General features: G+C 47.6%; 1 protein-coding gene across 4 annotated transcripts in view; it reads left to right on the forward strand.

The window, feature by feature from the left end:
* The window catches only part of LOC144105311 (uncharacterized), a 34,942-nt gene extending 19,374 nt beyond the window's left edge, over positions 1–15,568 (forward strand). For all 4 annotated transcript variants that reach the window (XR_013308755.1, XR_013308754.1, XR_013308756.1 and 1 more), the window contains one exon: positions 15,233–15,568. Coding sequence is in view for 1 of the 4 variants with exons in the window: in XM_077638448.1 (XP_077494574.1) it covers positions 15,233–15,461 (229 nt within the window). In the remaining 3 variants the exon portion in view is untranslated. The remainder of the gene's footprint in view (positions 1–15,232) is intronic.
* The last annotated feature ends 1,452 nt before the right edge of the window (positions 15,569–17,020 follow it).

Below are 17,020 nucleotides of genomic sequence, written 5' to 3' on the forward strand. Positions count from 1 at the left end.
CGCGTTTGTTGCCGGTGATTTTTGTGTGATATACTGGTATCCCTACCCGTCCCCCGCGCCAGCGGCAAACGTGACTCCCACGCTCACGCGCCACCGGGAATGTGGAGAGAAGGCACTCCTACGACTCTGCTCATTTCCCAATACGAGGTTCTTTCTTAGCCTCTATCCATTAGGAAAAATTTATCCGGATGACTTTAACATCGAGTGGAGGTTCTGTGGCGAAACAGCCGCATATGATCGAATACTACGGCAATATAATGAACGACCTCCACCGGACGATCTAGTAAAAATTCCTTGTCTTCAGCAATGGGAGGGCGTTTTGGCAAGCTCGGACCGGAGCATTCAAGCACTGGACACCGAGTGGGTCGCTAAGGTCGCCGCTAGCCATGGGCTAGAGGCCATCTAGCGCGGACCGTCTGCATCTGCATTTTAACGAAAGAAACGTTTTCCAAACCAATTCCGATACTGACGGGACGTCGCGAAAGAGCGCTGCCCACTTATCGAAGGGTTGCATGTCCGGGCTTGTGAGCAACGTATTGTTCGTAGTTCGGTAATGCCAGTGCTACACGTGTTAGGAAGCTTGAAACAGAAGTATGTACTAAAGAAATTTGGAGAAGACGAGGAGGATGACGATAAGCATGACATGTATTAACCGATCGATAATGAAGAAGAAAAATTCGGTGAGGTGGGAAAAGATGACTGATGGAGAAGAGAAGACGAAGGCGACCACGATAAAAACGACGTGTACCAACGCCAAGGTTATAAAAGCGTCAGGAAGTCAACAGCTGACGCAACCACCTGCTACGGCCAAGGGGGCCTCCAGCGCTGTTTCCACTCCTCCGGGTTGTGCCCACAACATCAACCTCACCAGCATTACGTCCACGGGCACTTGGACCAGGGGCTCGTACGACGCCGCCAGCTACGCCAGCGTGAGCACTTCGAACTCCGCCTCGACGCCGGCTACGTGGATGCCACTGACTGCACCCATGCAACGCTTCATCAGCAGCGAATCGTGAGCACGAACTCCGAACGCTAGTAGACTGGGTGTTCCCGGGTCATGTGTATTGGTAGTGTTTGTGTTTTGTGTTAGTTTTGTTAGTTTTGTTTGCTATCGTTTGTCACGTAGGGTGTTTTAAATGCGCGTATGTGTCGTACACCAGTCGCCTTCTTCATTCCCTCGGCCCGATTGTTATCCGGGGATCAGTGACAAAGTTAAGTGGCGAGCCTGCAGGATTCATTTCCTTGCTTCTTTTTGTTTTGTCTCGGATCGTTCTTATCTCTCGATGGCACAAATTATGGACTCGGCAAGAACGTTAGAACTGACTCTAAAGCTAGGGTTAAGCAAGGAAGAGGCGATGAGTTTATGATGAGAGGCTCGCGAGGGAGAAGAGCGCGAGCCTAAAAGAGCTCGCGAGGCAGAAGAGTGGGAGGATAAAAGAGCTCGCGAGGCAAAAGAACGTTAGAAAAGAATAGGAGAAGAAGTTTCTTTTGTGGAAACAGGCGGATGTCGTGAGAAGATATGAGATCACGGATGATGGTCAGCGTTCTTTGGCGGTTACCGAATCTCCTTAACCGGCCAGATTTTGTCCAATGAAGCTGGTGGCTCCTTTTGATGACAAAAGAGATGATTTGGACGCATAGCTGCAACGTTCGAGCGGATAGGTTTGGGTCAAGGCTGGAAGCACAGTGAATGGGCCACAGCATAAGCATGTGTTTAGTCGGGGAGGCGCTGAATGTGTTTGGGAGAATGCCTGCTGCTGAATCCATGGACTACGAGAAAGCCAAGAAGGCACTCCTCCAAAGATTCATGCTTACGGCTGAGAGGAATTTAGCGAGTGATTTCGCTCCGCGAAACCTGAGGATTCTGAAACCGTTAAGAAGTTTTCCTGCAGGATGACTACTTAGACAGGTGGCATGATATGTCAAACACAGAAAAGAGTTTTGAAGGGGTGCGTGACAAGCTGGTGACAGAGCAGTTTTTAGCATGTTGCAGACCAAAGCTAGCGCTATTCCTGAAAGAAAGGAAGTTGTGTTCATTTGAAAAGTTTGCCGACACTGGAGACCAATTCATCGAGGCTCAAGGGTTGAGAAATATGAGTAAGGCAAAAGAAGAAACTCAAAAAACCCTAGAGACAGATGCGACAAACCAAGAGCCTTTGGCGGTGCGTCTAAGCGCCAGTAAGGTGTTTTCTCTGCGGCAAGGTGGGACACCGTGCATCTGACTGTCGGACTAGTAGTGCTGCCCAAAAAACACAGGTTGTGTGTCAAGGTTGTAAGAGGAGGGGTCATACTCTGGATGAGTACCGATACAGAACGCAGGACCGAGCTGCATGCGTTGTCGACTCTAGGGTAGAACTTGTCACGCCACCCGAAGTTCCACAGCTGAAAGGAGAGCAAACGCCGCTGGAAAATGAGGCAGTGAGTGGAAAACCCAAGTCGAAAGCAGCAATGCCAGTGGTGGTTGGGCAAATAGGAGACCGTCCTATATTGGCGCTTAGAGACAGCGGAGCCAACACAGTCTTGGTTCGGAGAAGCCTGGTGAAGGACGAGTATTTTACAGGGGAAGCGTCGGTCGTCACTCTTCTAGATAGCACAGTGAGGTACCTTCCTGAAGCAAGGATTCTAGTGTCCACGTTATATTGTGCTGGAGAGGCTAGTCGCAAAATGCGTAGAACAACCAACTTACGATCTCATCTTGGGAAACATTACGGTGCGAGAAGTGTCGAGGACCCCGATCCCGAGTGGAGGCTGATCGGCGGCGAGGAACATCCAAAGGAGGAAAGGCCCACGACAGCTCAGGCGGGTGATGGGGCAGTCAGTTTCTCGTCGGCAGTGGAGACAAGAGCTCAAGCGAGAGCCCGAGCAACGTAGTGTCCGCTCTCTCCTGCTACGATGTGCCTGAGCGTAACACCGGGCGAAATTGCAATTAGGCGAAGAGAAGACCCGAGCTTGAATGCTTGATTCGAAAGAGTTGGGGAAAAGTGAAAAGAAAGAGGAGTCGTACGTCATTCGAATATCAATTGCTAAACGAACTTCTGCAAAGGGAATACTTCGTTATTTCCGAAAGGCGGGTTCAACAGCTGGTGCTACCGAAAGACATGCGATAGACAGTGTTACGCTTAGGATATGACGCCATTATGGCCGGACACAACGGTGTTCAGAAAACGGTGTCTAGAATCACCGAGGAGTTCTTCTGGCCAGATTGACTTCAAACGCTTTCTTCGCTCGTGTAACGTGTGCCAGCTCACAGTTCCAAAGGGATGAGTTCATCCCGTACCTCTGGGCAAGATGCTAGCTGTCGACCTACCGTTTCAAAGAGTGGCTTTCGACTTTGTGGGGCCAATCTATACAGTATCCGATCGTTCTGCTTGCTCCGAATTTGGATAAAAAATTTTTTTTTCGCACTGATGCATTAGACAGGGCATTAGGAGCCATACATTTGCAAGTAGAGAATCGGATACTACATCCGTTTTTTTCTGCCAGTTAAAGATTATCGCTTAGTGAACGCAACTACTTCATACACTGTGGAAAATGAATGCTTGGTGGGGGTATGGGCAGTAAGGAAATTTCACATTTATCTTTAAGGGTGACATTTCAGAATTCAAACGAATCATCAGCCGCTTGAATACATAACCGAAGCCTTAAAAGAACAATAGCAAAGTAATGAGATGGAGTTTGGCCTCGCAAGAATGCTATTTTCAGGTTGAATATATCAAAGACAGAGATAACGGTGAAGCGGACTTCATGAGTAAAGCCAACTTAACAGATTTACCCATCTCTGGGATGTATCTTTCTCTTGTTGTGTGCTTATACAACGTAGTGTGTTCTGGACATCAACGGTTTATTAAGGCCACCATGCGGACAACGGCAGTGGTGTATTAATGCCCCATAAATGCAATTGAGTGTGCTGTGTCAGTGGTGCGCTTTTGGTGTGTAGTTGACACCTGCGGTGCTGTGTGCTGGGTCCAGAATCGCCACAGAAGATAGTCGGTTGGCTGCAAGGCTTGAAGACGGAGATGATGTGAGCAGTTTTTTATGGAAAAACACTTAAGGGAGGGCCCTTGTCACATCTGATAGGATGGTTGAAATAGAAGTATGAACTAATGAAGTTCAGAGAAGACGACGTGGATGGCGATAAGCATGACCTGTATTAACCCAAGAATAAAGAAGATGAAGTAATCGGTGAGGTGGGAAGAGATGACTGGTGGAGAAGAAAGATGAAGACGACGACGACAAGGATGAAGTGTACCGACGCCAAGGTTAATCCTTTGCCTCCCTTCGGGTAAGTTCTTTCATCCCTTCTCATCTGGCGTGCACGAAAGGTATCGTACGAGGTGTAGACTCTTCCCTGTCTCCGGCAGAGACTCTTGAGCTTCTGTCGGCTGCAGGTGTTGTTGCTGTGCACCGCTGTAGCCGGGATGTAAACAACGTGCGGATGCCCACTGAATCAGTGATTGCTACCTTTGCCGGCACTTCCTGCCCATCTGAAATCAAGGCATGGCCTCTAATTTTTCGAGTAGACCCATTATCATCTCGGCCTCTGCAGTGTAACAACTGCTGGCGCTATGGACATAGCGCTGGCGGTTGCAAATCCAACTTGAGGTGTTGCAACTGTGGGGATGGTCATTCAACAAGCACCTGCACTGAGAAGAATAAGAAGTGTTGCCTTTGCGGTGGTGCGCACTCTGCAAACTACTCAAATTGTCCCTCTCGAGCTCAGGAAATTCAAATTCTGGAAATAATTGACAGGAAACGCTGTTCGCGCCGTGACGCTATTTCAGAGGTCAAAGAACGTGCCCACGGTTATGCCGGTGTGACCGCTCGGCAAGGTGTCATGTTAGACTCAACGCTGTCCCAGGCAATTGCGGCTGCTGTGGAGGCTTCGATGTCTAAAATGGTAGAAAAGATTGTCGCAAGTGTGTCGGAGCGCTTTACAAATGTTCTAGCGACTCAGATTACACATGCCGTGCAGGCTAGTTTGGCACCTCTTTCGACAACAATTCCCTCTCCTCTTATCCGGTCTCAAATTTCAGTAGCATCACAACCCCAGGAACAAACTTCTGTCACTTCCGCTGTACCTACCTTGGGTACTTCGAGGGATGTTGATATAATGTATGATTCCGAGATGGTGGAGCCTGATGCGCGGCTTCTTAAGCGCAGTGGGTCCCCCATGTCTCATTCGTTGACTTCTCAGGGCACCCAGCCAAAATCAAAGAAGAAGCAGCTTGGCACTAAACCCAAGGATACCATTTTGGAGCAGGCAGTTGCTGCTGCTAGACTTTCGCAACCATAGCGTCGTTGCGAGTTCTGCAGTGGAACTGTCGCTCTATTCTTTCCGCTTCCACAGATTTACACTGTATTTCTACTCAGCTTAATCCTGATGTCATAATTCTGCAAGAAACGTGGCTTTCAACCGACAAACATTTTCATATCAAAAATTACCGGTCATTTCGCCTAGACCGCCAGTCAAGAGGCGGGGGTTTACTAACTTTAGTCTCTTCAAAATTTTACCACAGGGCTGTGGTATCTTTTCAACAAATGTCTCCTGACTGTGAGATTTTGGCAATAGACTTTGTACTTCCTGGGTGCTCTCCATTTTCAATAGCAAATTGTTATTTCCCCAATGGAGTCCAGGATGTTAGACCTCTGGATTTTTTACTCGTAAACTGTAAAAACCCAGTTCTCGTGGCTGGGGACTTCAATTCTCACCATGTGTCTTGGGGTTTTAGGACTAATTCATGCGGCAAGCGCCTTTGGGACTGGGTTTCTGATCACAACCTGATGTGCTTAAATTCAGGATCGGCCACTTATCTTCGCTCACACACTCAATCTGTTTTAGATCTCACGTTCATTAGTCCTGGAATTGGCGTAACGAAATGGTCGACAGTTGATAGCGGCACTTCAAGTGATCATATACCTATTCATTTTGATATCATATGTCGTGTTTCTCCGGCGTCTTCTCAGTTGCGGTCACATGTAAATTATGACAGATTTCAGACGGCGTTGCGCTCTGCCCTTGCTCCAGTGTCTAACATCGCTGAGGTCCACCAGTCAGCAAGCATATGTCTGGCTATTGAGGAAAGCCGTAAAAATTCGGAGTTCCTGGTGAGGCCAACAAAAGGGAATTCTTCTAACTGGTGGAATGCGGACTGTACAAGAGATTACAGGCGGAGGAAGGCAGCATGGAAAAAGCTTCTTCATGACCAATGTCCGAATAACTGGAGTGATTATAAATTCATTGCAGCCACCTTTAAACGCACAGTTTCTCGCGCAAAGGAAAAATATGACTCAGAACACTTCGATTATCTTTCAAAGGCGGGCAACCGACGTGCACTATTCGGTTTTCTACGGTCTAGGGAACATCTCATGTCCTCTCATAATTGTCAGTCATTAGTTATGTCACCTGTAGAAGCTATCCAGGCGGTTGAATTAATAGCCACAGGCCTGCAATAGCGGTTCTCGTCTTTACTACCTATGCGACCATTGTTGTTTGCACCAGTCGTACAAAATGATAATGCATCACAAGTAAATCTATCAGAGCTTTCACAAGTTGTCCAGAGATTGCCAGCTGCTGCTCCTGGCCCTGATGGTGTTACCACAAAGATGCTCAAGATTCTATTTGAAGAGTCTCCCAACTCCTTATTGCACCTAATAAACTACTCTCTTAAACACGCTTGGATACCTTCTGAGTGGAAGCTGTCCAAGGTGATCCCTTTACTTAAAAATCAGGGTGGAGGCTATGAATTGGATAATATTAGGCCAATTTCTTTAACATCAAACGTAGTAAAGTTGATAGAAAGGTTGTTACTAATTCGGGTGTCAGCCATTGTGGACCGCAAAAGTATACTCAGCCCGTGCCAACTCGGTTTGCGGCCACGGTGTTCGATATGGAATGTACATGCTGATCTTGAGAGCAGAATTCTCCTTGCTCGTCGTCAACGCCTGGTCGCGGCTTTGGTTGCGTTAGATGTCGCCAAAGCTTACGACAGTGTAGAACACTCCATCCTGATACATAGGCTACAGTATCTTCAATTTCCAGATTATATTGTTGCATGGATATCTGGATTTCTCCATAACAGGGAATTCTTTTGCGTCCATAATGGTGTTCATTCAGAGAGGTATAGACAAACGCGAGGTGTACCGCAAGGAGCTGTTCTTTCTCCTGTGCTCTTTAATATTCTGTTAAGCTCAATTCCTCTCCACCGCCATGTACGCACTTACGTCTATGCGGACGACATTGCGTTTTTTGCGGCTGCGCCGGATATACATTCTCTGTATGGTCTGTTGCAGTCATATTTGAATACGCTTGAGCACTGGTTGAGCGCATTACACCTGAAGTTAAATGTTGGCAAGTGCGCCACTCTTGTTTTCCCTCTATTCACTCCTGTAGTGGTATCTCTCACTTGCCAGTTAAAAATAATACCGCAGGTTCAATCCCTAAAATACCTAGGGGTCATTTATGACAACAAACTCACCTGGCGACCTCACATTGACCATGTCGCGGCGAAAGGGGCTCGTGCCGTGGGCATGTTACGGAGATTATGCCATCACCGGTACGGCATGCGCAGAGATGCGCTATTAATGATCTACATAATGTATGTCAGGCCAATTTTAGAATTTGGATCAGTGTTGTTTTCAGGCTCGGCTACATATAAACTTCGCCCTCTCGTCCTTTTAGAGAGGGAAGCACTTCGCATGTGCCTCGGCCTTCCAAAATTTGTGGCTATCAATGTGCTGTACCTTGAAGCCCGCATTCCGTCTCTCTTATCACGACTTCAATTTTTAACAGTGCAAACTTACCTCAGGATCTATGAATCCCATTTCCACCGTTCCCAAAGCATTTTCTGTTCTCAGCCGACCTCCTTTTTTGGTGTCCCCTGGTCTCGTTTCAATTCCCCTCAGGTAGTGTTTGTGCAAAGATTACTTCAGCCTTTAGATGTAAACATTTATGATATCCTTCCTGCGCTTCGGAATGGGCCCACTATCCACATTGTTTTCGACGACATATTCCAAAAAAATGCAAAACTTTTGCCACCGAGTATTCTAAATGGTCTTCTAGAAGATCATCTGAGGACCCTACCTACAGATATAGCAATAGCCACTGATGCATCGCAATGCAATGAAAAAGCAGGTGTGGGAATATTTTGCTCGCATTTAGACTGGTCCTTTTCTCTGCGCCTTCCAGATTTCACCCCTATTTTTTAAGCAGAGTTTCTAGCAGTTGTACTTGCTCTACGCAAGCTAGGCCCCTCTATTACAGCAGTTGCAGTAATTACTGATTCTTTATCTTTGTGTTCGTCTCTCGCTGCACAGGTTGACGGTCCCATTTTATCAACTTTCTTATCCCTACTTCCTCCGCATTTGAGCCTTGTTCATTTAGTATGGGTTCCCGGCCACAGCAGTGTGACAGTAAATGAGATTGCTGATAATCTCGCAAAGGCTTCCCTCAGCGGCCCCGTGTTGCCAATCATCCCGTCTACAGCCTACATTACAGCACCTAGATTTCGGCGACGTGCGTTTTTAAGCACGCAAGACACATCACTTTTAACATCGGCGGATTATGAGCACCTTAAATATTATTGGAACAGGAAAATTTGTTGCTCTCGGCAGCTTGAAGTATCACTGACGAGGCTACGCTGCCGCATCCCCCCTCTAAATTTCTATTTACACAAGTCGGGTTTGGCGCTCTCTCCCCTTTGTGCATTTTGCCGTGAGCCAGAATCTATTGAACATTTTTGGCTGTATTGTCGCCGATTCAACTCACTGAGAAAAAGGTTGCTGGAGGAGCCCTTGCAGCATCTTGGCCTTAGTTTGAGCAGCCCGCTCTTGCTATCATTTGGCGCCACCACATTTGGGTTCAGCCACAGATCTGTTTGCACCGCTGTTCAAAATTTCCTGATAGAATCTCACCGACTGCCTTGCTAAGTGTTCCAACCTTTTCTTTTCTATCAATTATTACATTTTGACTAAATCATTAATATTTAATCACTCTCTTTATTATTATTCTTAAAATTTTAAAATCAAAACACTCATTCTTTTTCTGTTCATGACGAAAAATTCACCGGTGTTGCGCTCCCACGTGCTTTTCCTTTTTGTAAACTGCGTTCAGGTGAATAGCCACCCGATTCTTGGCCGATCCCCCAGTGTGGGTATGTGCCATCTTTTGATAGGCTAACAACAACAACAAGTGCGAGGGATAGCGTGGCACGGCAGGGGGGGGGGACAGAAAAAGGCGGAGGTTCCGGCGGGTCAGGAACACCTCGGATGGAAGAGAGCAACGCCGGCTACTGCTCCGGTGACCTCGAGTTCTACAGCGTCGCACCGTGGACTTCCTGCCCTTCCTTAGCCCGTTCCGGGGAGTAACCGGCTGACGCAACCATCTGCTACGGCCAGGGGTGCTTCCAGCGCAGTTGCCACCCATCCGAGTGGTGCCCACAACGCCAACATCAGCAGCATGACCTCCACGGCACTTTGACCAGGAGCTCGTAAGACGCTGCCAACGACGCCACCAGCGGCACCAACCTGAGCACTTCGAGCTCCACCTCGACGCCGGCTACCTGGATGCCACAGACTGGACCCATGCAACGCTTCATCATTACCAAACCGTGAGCACGAACACCGGACGCTAGTAGACTGCGTGTTCCCGGGTCGTGTGTATTGGCAGTATATTATGTTAGTTTTGTGTGCTAGTGTTTGTGTCACGTAGGGCGTATTAAATATGCGCCTGTGTGGGTAACCTGTCGCCTAGTTCATTCTCTCGGACCGAGTGTTATTCGGTATTGCGGGATAGCCCGATGCCTCAAAAAATTTCCGAAGACACTTTGGAAATTCTAAAGTGTACTTGGCGAACGCCTTGTGGTCTTGCGACAACCACTGCAGCCACTTTCGTTCCGATTTTATGTTTTGCTCTTGGGTGAAAAAGTCAGTCGCTAGTGCCGTCTGCGCTCCAATTCATTCGCTTTTGTGTTCGGCGATATCGCCTGTCGCTGCTGCCACTTAGGTTCTGCTTCCTTGCCTTTGGTGCCCGGCGATCTAATCAGTCGCTGTTGGCGTTTGCGTTCTGCCTCTCTTGCTTTCGCATCTGGTGACATGTTCAGTAGTCACATGTGCATTCGCTCCTTGTTGTTCTGGCGTTTGATGTTGGGGGAATCCGGCGTCCGCTTCCCCAAACCGCTTGGCACTGAATCACTGGGCCGCTACGGAGCCATGCGCCTCACTCACTCGACAGCAACCAGACGCCTGGCGAACGCGCGGCGGTGCAGGTTGCACCGCCGACGCGAGCGCGCTCGTTCTACAGCTACTGTGTGACGACACGGTTGCTATGCAGAGCTGCGATCCCCACCGGCGCGCCGATTGCTAAGGGGGGGAGGAGTTTGCACCGCGGCGCGTATGAGAGGCCACAGTTGGCAGGAATTAAGCGCACGGACGGACGCGACCGCGAGCATGAGCTATTAAAAGCATTCGCCTTAAAACAGGCATGCGCGGCGGAAAACTTCTCTGGCTGCTGGCCGCCGCCTGACTCCTCAAGGACCCCTTTGCTACCCGCCGACCCCGAACCCAACGCCGGCCGACTGGAGCGACTTTCGCCTCCATCGCCTCCATCGAAATTTCGCCTGCATTGAAGTTTGACCGCCGCCGCCGGGATCTAACCCGGGTCTTTCTAGTCAGCAGTCGAACGCCATAACCAATAAGCCACTGCTTCGGCTCATTTCTGAGACGTATATTTTTGTTGAAATAATAGAGATTTTTTTCACCAATTTCTTTTCCAACCCGTTTGTGAAGTTATTTCTTTTGTACGCACCTTCATTTTTACTCCCCATGAAAACAGACAGGTTGAACACCCTTATTCTTTGCTATGTCTTGTTTCAACCATAATTTCATTTCTGTGTAGTGTCTGCGAGCTTTAGCGCTTTTTCCTTTACAGGTAATAATTTTCACGGTTCTGATTGTGTGCTATCGGTTATTCAGCTATAAAAGCCTTGCACTCCTGCCCACCTACTTGGCTGCAACTGTCTAGGCACCAAGCCTAATGGATCGTGCAGAAAGCTTGAATAAGACACCCTGATGCATGTGTGTGAAATAAATGCCACACGACTGGCAGGACGAAATTTTAGTCTGTGACAGGCATCATTCTCTAAAGTCGCTCAGATATCAAAAGGCTCCCTCACTTCAACTATTGCACATACTTCTGTCGTCTGCAGAAATAATTTTCATGCAAAGTTCATAATAAACATTTCTTCATTCCTCACAACAAACCTGGACGCCACAAAACCTGTCTGCATGCTAGCCGGTGTTGCTTGAACTAGAAAAGAAGAAAATGATTCTCTCTTTCATAGAAAAAGGCAAGAGATACAGCAAAGGGTTCAGATGTACAGGGTAGGCATCATATTGCACCAGTTTCTCGCCATTGGGTGCGTTCCTGATGAAACTGCTCGTTTCTTTCACAAATGCTATGGGGACGCGAGGCGCTGTAGAGATAGAGTGGCCAGTGAACTGAGAAGTTTCTTTAAAATTATGCAGCACTTTAACAGCAGGTAGATGAGATATCTTGCCTTCACTTCACCTAAAAGAGGCCGCTTTGTGATGGTTGTTTTTGCTCTGTCAGTCTGCTCAATCATCGCACTGCACTCAAGGTACTCGAAGTCTTTATTGTAGAAACGTACAACACTCAAGTAAAGAAAGAATCAACCCAGAAAGTAATGTATTGAGGACGCCTAGTTGTCACTGGCTGTTCACAAAGCCTTTTGCAAACTTTGAAATTGTCGAACTTAGCTCCCTACAGCTCGGTATAGCGTGCATCCACGTTCGTAAATTGCACTCAAATTGTACAGTGCTGCCCCACTCCAGGTACGAGTTAATTCTGCATGACGTCCAGCTGAACGCCATCAGAATGAACCCTAATCCTTCCCGTAAATAACATCGAGAACATCATGTCCACTGCACAGTTTTATTACTCGATTCAAGTCTTGATTTCCTTACTTGAGAATGACATCCGCTATCAAGAAGGCTTCATGACCGTTCACTAAAGTGGGTAACATTGTTGCCTTCTAGATATCATGTTTATTTTTTTATATTTAGCACTTTTCCTTCTAATCAGTCGCTGTTGCTTGTCTGTAGCTGTGCAAGTATTCACTTGAACGTAGTTCATTCACTTGACGTTTCACGATGCGTGAATGTTCACCAGTGGCATCTCTGTATTGCTTGTGGAGATTGGCATAATTTTCAAAACTGTGCTTTAATAAGGGCAGTAAAGTTTGCAAGTTAATTGGTATTATAATTGTCGTGAAGTGGTGACTAGGTGGTTAAGATAGTTCAGTGCCATGAAAAGAAATTGGTATTTTAGCAAAAATATTGTTGTTTTTTTGTGGTATGAACACTAGCGTGCTTAAGCATTTGTTTCCTGTGGTGTTTGGTCAGGACGATATGTTTATGACCCAGTGGTACTGTACTTGCTGCTGTAAACTAGGAGAGGGCAATTTATAGGGTTTCGCACAGGTATTGAATGTAAAAGCAGCACATAATTCTTCTGTGGCCTTATCAGAAATAATATATGCATTGTGCCCACGTGAGTATGCTTACCTTTGTAAAAGCAGGATAATTGATTTTGGATGCAAGCTCAGTCAAAGGACGCAGTGGTTGTGGCAAGAAAATATGGCTCTAAATATGACAAATTGGACTCTAATCTTTCTTGAAACAGCGTGAAAAAGATACGGACGCAGAGAAGAAATGCAGACACGAACGCTGTCCTACAACCCAACAATTATCTACCAACAACTCGCCTAAGCTTTTGCAATGCCAATAGATTATCTTAACGTGTACGTCAAATCGACCTGAAGGCATAAGGCTGAAGGACTGCTAATGTCTCGGTGCGAAGAGTGTGTGGGTGCACAGTCGGCAGTGGCTATTTTAATGACCTCCGTTATGGATGAGGGAGGCGCTCGTGAACTCTCTCCAGATCAGGCGGGACTGGACATAAGTACCCCCCAAGCAGGAGATTACAAAGCTGCCGCCTCAGTTCGTAGATCAGTGGACGTGAAATTCGAAGCTTGTGGGTTCGGATCAAAAAGATGGCATGCGGCTGCTTTTTCTTCAATATTTTCAAGCGAGAACATACTTACACCAATTTTCCACTGATGGGCACCACAAATGAAAAAGAATAGAAAAATATGGCTATGCTCCTTCTTGTCGGCAGTTGCTGTCTTTCTTCGTATATTTTTCATAACAAGCCCCTCATTTCCCTCCTCTTGTCTGCTCAATATCTCAATGAGGGCCCAGGTTCCAGCAGTATTCATGCCATAGGTAGCATGAGAGGGTTCTCGCACAGCTTTCACCCTTCCCACGGATCATGTCCCACGTAACACTCGCTTTAGCACAGACCGTACTACACCAGACGCTACGACCGAGGTTGGCGATGGTCGACGCTCTGAAGGTAAGGTTAGACGAAACATAAGTGCCCCCCAAAAGCAGAAGATTGGACAGCCGTCTCTGTAGCTCAGTTCGTAGAGCACAGGGCCCGGTGTTAGGAGGCAGTGGGTTCGAATCCCACCAGCAGCACCTGCTTTTTTCTAGCGATAGCTACTTTACGGTGGGATTTCAAGCCTTCATCGTGGCGGCGCCGCCACCCGATGGCTGCGCCGCCACGCTGTCACGTGGTTCATCGTGTGATGCGGAGCAGCTACCGGCGGCGCGGCGCCGTGGCTGATCACGTGGTTCGACACGTGGTTGGTCACGTGACGAAGTTCCACCCGGCCAGCTGTAGCTCTCGCGTCACTCCAGGTTTAACCAGAGCTAAACCACCAACAATTTTTTTCTTCTGCTTTCTAATAATTTTCGACCGATAAAATAGTTACACTATTAATTTGCCAATGATCAACGCCACAAAATTAAAAATAGAAGCAGTCCTATCACTTCTCCTTGGTATCGGTGACTGCTGGCTTTCTTCATTTATAGCTGATAATATATGTTCTAAATGACCAAATAGACGTCGGCAAAAACTAAGTAACACTTTTGTAGCGAAAGCTACATTTGCCACGAACTTGCGATTTCGCTGCGGCGATGCTCCTAGGAGGCACAGATGCAGACTTTGAGCCGTTGCCTAGCAACCGCTGCGGCTGTACTGTTCTCGCAGCGCCATCTCGCATAACGTCACACCGTGCGTATCGCCGGTAGCCGCCCTTACCCGCCCTGGCCCTTACCCGCCCATATGCGCTTAACCGCTTACCAACGTATTCGATAGGGGCATCTATGGAAGCCACTGGAACCCTCGCACACTCAGTGAATAAACAAAGCCCGGTACCGAGGCTGTAATTCGAACCAGGGCCTTTGGCGTTTGAGGCGCAGTCGCTACCACTCCGCCGCGATGGCTGAAGGTTTCATCTTGAATAACGGCGCATCTAGTGAATGCGCGGATTTCATATATTAACTCTTGCGATCCGGAAGTCGCCGCGCTTTCGCTACGTGTATCCTGGCCTAATAGAGCTAGGCCATCAGAATTTTTGGTAATACTTGTGTCTTTATAGTAAAATAATTATAGAATCGCAAGCTTACAGTGTGAAAGTTTTGTGAAGTTATTTGTAGCATGTGCATGAAAGTGTCAATAAAACAGTTGTGATGGGTAGCGCTTCTGGCTTTACGCTGCTATTGGCTTTCCGCGTTTTGTCTTAATCATGGCTTTTAAGCCGGTTGTGAGAAGCACTGGTTTTGTGTCAATAGATTTGCGGTGCTCCGTGAACAAATCACCGTTGCCGCTGAGTGATTGTCCCATATTTCGTTTGAGGTGTCGGTTGTTTGCTACCATTAGAGGGGCTCGTATTTCATTGATGGACAAATTCCTCTGCCAAGCCTGCATTTCGCCCACACGTTTTTATCGATCTCTTCCTTTTTGAGTTAGAGAACACTGATTTCCTCTCAGGCCTCTATATTACGCAAGTGAGAAGCGGGACTTCTTTAGAGTTCTGCTTTAGCACGGGCTCACCTGTCGACTCTTTTTTTTTCTGTGCAGCTTATCAGAACCGTCCCAGTGTTTCGCTCCTAGTACGGGCATATCTCGCAAATTAATGAGCTGCCACTTTGATTTTCACTCTCTCGTAAGCGAAAATGGCTGTAGTAAGAGCGGCCATCCTTTGCCCACTCTTTTCCCTTTCATCATCGCGCCTTTTGTTCCCTATTTGGCGAAAAGTTGAGTGGTGCTCTGTTATTGTCATCATGAAATTAATTCCTTTTTATCTTTCAGGGCCCTACTGAACTCCGGAAATTGTGTGCAAAGTTCACTGAAGAAAGTATGCTCCATACCTTTCAACCTTTTCAAAACGAATATATACGATGCTGCTAATGCGTTAGCGCAGCTTGCTGACTGCCCCCCGAAAAGCTCATGCCAAACTCCTCGCGCGTCACTGCTACTACTAGCAGCAACAGGTCTTCTATGCTGGAAGGGGGCTTCCCTCTTACCAGGGCTAAAATAAATCGACGTTCAGGAATGTCTTATGATAAGGAACACCTGGTGTCATTTGTTTATTTGTTCTTTTACGGACTGCCAATATGAGTTAAATAAACTGTTTGAATGTCGTTATTTTAGGACTATTTTCAAAGTACACCACGAAGATTTTACGAAGATGCAAAGCGACTTCCCGATAACAATACTTCTTCCGTATCATATAATGCTTTTCTAAATTCGTAGCTGGCGTGACGGAAATCCTATCTCCAAATATTCAACTTTTACATAGATGCTGAACAGTCGGAAGCACGCCATAAAGCTACTCTATGATCCGCCGGAATCGCGGACGAAACGCAAGCTCTTGTCATGGTAAGCATAATGGCTGTTCCGCCGAGTTTAATGGAATATGCCTATAGTACATAGCCGCGTGGAATTCAGGCCAATTCTCGCATTCGCACTTAAAAACCTTAGACCCAGATCTGAAGCTTCGGCTTCCATCCGGCCTACCACGACGTGAAGCAACTTTGTTGTGTCGCCTGTGGCTTGGTGTAGCTTTCACGAAGCACTACTCGTTCGTAATAGATATGGCTGACAGCCCTGCATGTACCATCTGCGGGTGTGATGAGGCTATAGGCCACATTCTTTGTGAATGCCCTGCCTACAGCGGCGAAAGACCGTCACTCTGCCGTGCACTGGAGCATCTCGACCTGCGCCCACTGACGGAAACGAAGATTCTCGGCCACTGGCCGCGGTGGCCGTCGGCGGTGAAGGCGTTCAAGGCACGTCTCCGCTTTTTCAAGACTTGTGGCCTGCACGATAGGCTGTGATTTTACTGAACGCTGTGACTTTGCATAGTGACTTTAATTTCCTGCAACTGTATTTTCTCCTTCATCTTTTTCTCCCCTCACCCCTTCCTCCCGTTCAGGGTAGCAAACCGGCTACTCGTCTGGTTATCCTCCCTGCCTTTCCTGCTCCTCCTCCTCCTATAGTACTTTGTTATTGACTTCCCCAACAAAAAACAGGTTCGGTTTTAACTATTTCATAGCGACGGCGCCGCCACCCTCTGCCTGTGCTGCCACTCTATGGCTGCGCTGCACCCCAGTGGATGCGCCGTCACGCTGCCACGTGGTGTGTCACGTGGTGCGGAGCAGCTGCCGGCGGCGCGACACCGTAGCTGATTACGTGTTCGTCACCTGGTTGGTCACGTGACGAGCCACGTGGTGCGGAACATCTGCTGCTGGCGGCGGTGCTGCCACAGCTGCCACACCGAGCTGCCACAGCTGTGCGCATGCGCCGTGTCAAGTGGGACGAAGATGAAGAAGGAACGCCCAACGAAACAAAGCGGCGAAAGACTGACTTTGCAATTCAACTGAGCAAGTTCCACTCGGCCAGCTGTAGCTATCGCGTCACCCCAGGTTTAACGAGATTTAAACCACCGCCATTTTTTTTTTTTTTTTGGCAAATGGAATATGCTCAGTGCAACATGATTGGACATAACACATCCAAGAAAGCTGGCCCATCAGCGACCGAAAAGGCTTCCCTACGGACCCGAACAGAAAAAACTGAGTTCTAAAAAAATGAACTTGT

This window comes from Amblyomma americanum, chromosome 9, assembly GCF_052857255.1.
Source record: "Amblyomma americanum isolate KBUSLIRL-KWMA chromosome 9, ASM5285725v1, whole genome shotgun sequence".
Taxonomy (NCBI): Eukaryota; Metazoa; Arthropoda; class Arachnida; order Ixodida; family Ixodidae; genus Amblyomma; species Amblyomma americanum.